The sequence below is a fragment of the Sceloporus undulatus genome, chromosome 6 (genome assembly GCF_019175285.1).
Source record: "Sceloporus undulatus isolate JIND9_A2432 ecotype Alabama chromosome 6, SceUnd_v1.1, whole genome shotgun sequence".
In the NCBI taxonomy this organism is placed as follows: Eukaryota; Metazoa; Chordata; class Lepidosauria; order Squamata; family Phrynosomatidae; genus Sceloporus; species Sceloporus undulatus.
The window spans coordinates 107,470,809-107,476,157 of NC_056527.1; the positions used below are offsets into that span (position 1 = coordinate 107,470,809).

The window sequence follows — 5,349 nt, forward strand, 5'->3', positions numbered from 1 at the left end:
TTTCTCCAAGGAGGTTTGCCCTTGCTTTCCTCTGAGATTGAGAGAGTGCAACTTGTCCAAGGTCGGCCAGTGGGTTTCTATGGCTGAGTGGGGATTTGAATCCTGGCCTCTGAGTGTCCTAGTCCAACACTCAAAACCACTACACAACATTGGCTTTCATGTGTTTGTGTCTGCCCTGCATGGATTTTCAAAAAACTTTGCACTGCAGTGGTCCCCAAACTGTGCGCTTTAAGAGATTTTGGACTTCAGCTCCCAGAAGCCTCAAGCCATGTTGGCCAATAATCTGGGATTCTGGGAGCTGAAGTCCAAAATCCCTTAAAGAGCATAGTCTGGGGACCACTGCTTTATAGCCTGACACATGGATGCACTTCCAACCCCTCAAAAGTTAAAAAACTGATTGACCTATGATCAAGAACTTTCAAGATCCATGCAGCCTTAGCCATGTTGGCTAAAGTTTCTGGCATGTGTAGTCCAACATTTGGATGGCTGCACGATTCCTGAACGTTTTAGGAAGTCACTTTGTGGTCTGCATGACCCAAGACTGCCACAGCAGCAATACAAGGCCTCTATAACAGATAGGTCATCCTCTTTTTAGTCATCTGGTTCCAAAATCTTTCAAGCAGGATTGCCATTGACTCAAACCTGGGACAATCTCCATCTTAGGCCCTTGGGTGATTTTTTACCAGTGATCTCCAGGAGCTCCCAATAAGAAGCTTGTAGTGGCCTCCCATCCAAAGGACCTGTTCAGTACAATGCCACTTTACCATCTGCAGCATCTGTGTGTTCCCAGACCACTCACTGCACCTATGGATGCTGCTAACTGATAAAATTTGAGAAACGAGAGATAAGGCAAACAGATCTTAGGCTGATGTCTCTTTGGCCCTTTACTAGATGCACAAAAATTAAGATAAACGATGTAAAATAGGCAAGAATAGGTCAAATTGGCACATGCCATTCAACGGGTAGAGAACCTATGGTTCTTCAGATAATGTTGGCTTCCTCACTTCTATCATCCCCAGCTGCATAGGTCATAGGTCAAGAATATAGGGGGGTAGTGGATTTGGTTATACAATACTTGGAAGAGCTGCTGCCTTTCCCCCATTACACAAACTGCGGAATTAAATCTGTCATTATACAGTAAACTGCTCCAACCTGGCACCCTTCAGTTATGCTGAAGAACTACCATCAACCACAGCCACTATAACTATTAACAATGTAAGATGTGGATAATAGGAGTTGTACTCCAGCACATCTAGAGGCAGTAGGTTGGGAAAGGCAGTGGTACAAAATCATGGGTCCCCCCCCCCACCTCCCCTGCCTTTCCCACAGCACATGCATAGCCTTGGAAAGATATATATTAATATGTATTTATACCCAGCATAAGCATAGCCAGACAGATAAATCCTTTTTAAGCTGCAGCAAAAGACAGGGGACATGGACACTGTTCATAAGATGGAGTGGACCAGGAATAAGTCCCTGGTCTAGGAAAAAGAGTATAAAAAGTGATTGGACCAGTAAGACCTATAAAAGATATGGCTGATGAAGAACATAGAAACACTCAGGTTTGTTTATTGTAGCCTAAACCTGACAACATAATTGTTATCTCCAACCAGAGTAAACACATTGACTTGGCAAGTCACTCAATGTATATTAATTTGGTTCGGTGTCTCTCCAACCCAAGAATTCGATTTCGGACTGTATCAACACACAGACACATAAGTACAAACATAAAAGAAGTCTAGGTATTCTTTTTTTTAATCCTGTCTTTCTTTATTCCTCATTGCTCACAGTATACAATTGTAAACATCCTTTTGAAAAAGTCTCCCACCGTTGTCAATTTCTTTCAAAAGTCCGCAGCAATACTTATTACATGGAAAATTAAAAAGACCAGGAACCTCCCCAAAGGAGATAAGATCATTATTTCCCCATTCCCTTTCTGTACGAAAGAACCATCCTTTCCCCTATAGAAGAACAAAGTTTAATCTCTCAAGTCTCTCCTGGAGTCTCTCTCTTTATATATATATATATATATATATATATATTGTTTGTTTTTACAAAAAAGAGAAAATCATATATTTATATATATATATCTGTTCATATTTATGGAGGGTCACCAATGAGGTTTTGTGTTTCGAGTTTCTGTACATATGATGACATCAGACAGTGCTGGAGACAAAACATGAGGAAGGCAGGGGGGAACAGAAACCATCACTTGCTTTTGAACTAAAAAAAAAGGTATCATAGTAAGAAAACTGGAATAGTTGAACTAATAGCCCCTATATCTGCCCTCTGACACAAAGCTCCTTTCATTCAATTGTGGAAAAAATATAAGTGTGCAACTCTTTTGCTGTTCTAAATTTGGCATTTTGTAGGCAGAAGAGATTTACTGGCATCAAAAGAAACAACTCCTCCTTGTCCTCTTTTTCAGGGTGCCAGGACTCCTGGGTTCTCTAATGAAGGGCTTGGTAGGACCTCATGGTTCAACAGGGTGAGATGGGAGCCCAGAACACCTAGGTCCCAAGGTTCACATTGGGCAGCTGATTGCAATTTCCAAATCCTCAAGTGCTGCCTCGCACAAGAAGTCAAAGGGGAAAGGGAAGAAGGGATGGGTAAGTTGTGTGCAAACACCTGCTGTAAAAAAGATGCACCAGCTGTCAAAGAGACAGCAAGAAAGAAAACGAACCCAGCCGTCCTGACACGCCAGACACCTCCTGGGGCCAGACGGGTCACCGGCCGAAATGCCACGTATGACAGAAGTGAGCAGATGCGGAAATCTGCAGTTGAATTCTGTCATTTAAGATAGAAAAGTCTGCCAACAAGCCAAACTCTAGTGTATGTATGTTAGACAGTGTGTGTGTGTGTGTGTGTGTGTGTATGTGTGTGTGTGTGCAATACATCTTCCAGCGTGCTATAGAGCCCTTGTGTTGTTGGTTTTTTTGCGGTGTGTTTTCCGTGTGCCTACGATGCCCAAGTTCAACATCTCGAAGTCACTGCCCTCGTCTTAGCAAAGGGTCAGCGCGTGCCAACCCTACGAAGTCTTATCCCTTCTGTCCTGCACCCGGACCACGGTAGTCCCCGCATAGGGGAATTCGCCCGCTTCGGACCTTTTCCCCCTCGTTCCAAACATCTGTTGTTTGATTATTTGTTTGCCCGGTTCGGGAAGACGGGGGTCAGGGTTGAAAAACCAGGGTGGCCCCACCACCACTTCAATGGTGGGACGGTAGAGAAAATCGCAGCATCCTTGCCATGGGTTTTACAAGGTGCCATGCTGAGATTCATACTTGGAGAGGATGCTGCGGTAGCGGGTCAGTTCCTGGCGGATATTAGCCACTTCCTGGCGGAGGACAGCATTCTCCTTCTCCAGAAAGGCCGCCCGCACGGTGATTTGGTTCTCTTTCAGGCGGCGGGCATCTCGGGAGCGTTTTGCTGCCTCATTGTTCTTGTAGCGCCTGTTCCAGTATTTCTCATCCTGGTCAAAACAGAAAAGGAGACAAGGGGGGGACTGAGGTCAGAAAAAGCAAAACACACAATGGGGCACACTAGAAAATGTTACATCACAGTTCTCTTCATGTGAAACAGCTCTGAAACATTTGTGGACCCAACTCCATTCTGAAAGCACTTATGATAATAATCTTTCGTTTGAGATAGTTTTACACTCGGGACAAATGAATGCAGAATCTTACAAGTTGGACATGGGCCAACTGGTCCAAATCGCTGCCATGCACAACTAAGCCCACCCAACCACCCAACATCTGTTTAAAGACTTCCAAAAAAAGAGAATAATAAAATCAGAGAACTGGAAGGGGCTCAAGTCTTCTACCAAGCTGTTTTGGGTAGCTTTTAATCTTGTCCTTTCTGAAATGGGCCTATGTGATCTTCCATTTAATTTTATCCTTACATTAATGTGGTATGAAGGTAGCCCTCTCAAGCTCAGAGGCAGTCACCAATCCAAGATCACCCAAAGAGCTTTGTGGGACTTGAAACCAGATTTTCTCCTCAAGGAATGTCACAGAGAGCAGGATACTGTACAAGCTTGTTCTCCACTGCCTCAGAGGATAGAACCAGGTTTAATGATTTTAAGTTATGGGAGGGCAAGTTCAATAGAACGTTAGAAGGACTTTTTGACTGTAAGAGTGGTCAAGAACCAATTGCCTACAGAGGTGGTGGAGTCCTCTCTGCTGCGGATGTTCTAGTTGGAGCAAGATTTTCAAACCTTTCTTCAAAATGCTTTTTTTATATCTATTTATGTTGATTTATTTATGCTGTATTCATTTATTTTACATTTATTTATTCATGCTGCAGATATCTATCTAATTTTGTGGTTAGCTTTCCTTAAAATTTATTTTAATTTATTGCTGTTCATGTATTTCTGTTGTATTAAATTTCCATACACAATTGTCAGCTAAATACAATTTAGCTATTGAGGGCACTGCTCTTTCTTTTTCTTTTTCTTTTTCCTTTCCTTTCCTTTCTTCTTTCTTTCTTTTTGATAATTTTATTCAAACAAATTGCGCTGAATCACTGAGAAAATGGTGCAATTTATGTGAAAGTGGTATATAAATATTTTTAAATAATAATGAAATTAATCATATATCAATTTCCTAAGGTGTTCCAGTCTCAGTTAAAATTTCTCAACAACAAAACTCAACAATCAGAGTTTTGTTGTTGAGTCACTGTAGGGATGTGATCCCAAGTACTTTGCATCCGATCAGCTGTTAAGTTCACCGAGTGATTTTGGATCTTTCTCTTCTGCCCCAGCCTAATCTACTTTGGAAGATTGTTATGAGTATAACATTGGGTGGGGTGTGTATTCATCCCCCCCATCTTATATTCATAACAAGCTTTTCTTTATTGTTAGTGGGTTGTTTTGTAATTGACTTGTTAAAATGATTTTAATCATAAAAGACATAAAGGATGAAATGAAATAAATTGCACTCATGGAGAAAAAATAGAGACAAAGGAAGAGAAGGATGAAATCAACTAAGGTCCAAAACACACAGCAGAAATAATCCAGTTGGAGACCACTTTAACTGCCCTGGCTCAGTGCTAGGGAATCCTGGGAATTGTAGTTTATTGTAGCACCAGAGCTCTCTGACAGAGAAAGCTCAATGTCTCACAAAACTATGGTTCCCTGAATTCACTAGCATTGAGCCAGGGCAGTTAAAGCAGTCTCAAACTGGATTATTTCTGCAATGTGTTTCTTATCTCATTCTTCAAAATGGGAAAGACCTATAGACTAGAGCTTGGACAAATGATTGTTCTGGACTACAGAAAATCCCTCAGTCAGCATGGTGCCAGCATGACAAGGTAGCTGGGGGAATTCTCTGAACTGCAATAATTTTGTCAAGC

At 41.9% G+C, this 5,349-nt stretch overlaps 1 protein-coding gene across 1 annotated transcript in view; it reads right to left on the reverse strand.

Annotated features, from left to right (window-relative positions):
- Positions 1-1,622: 1,622 nt before the first annotated feature.
- The window catches only part of LOC121933176 (D-box binding PAR bZIP transcription factor), a 20,317-nt gene continuing 16,590 nt past the window's right edge, over positions 1,623-5,349 (reverse strand). Inside the window, exon 4 of the mRNA XM_042472536.1 lies at positions 1,623-3,469. Coding sequence (XP_042328470.1) covers positions 3,254-3,469 — 216 coding nt within the window. The 3' untranslated portion in view covers positions 1,623-3,253. The remainder of the gene's footprint in view (positions 3,470-5,349) is intronic.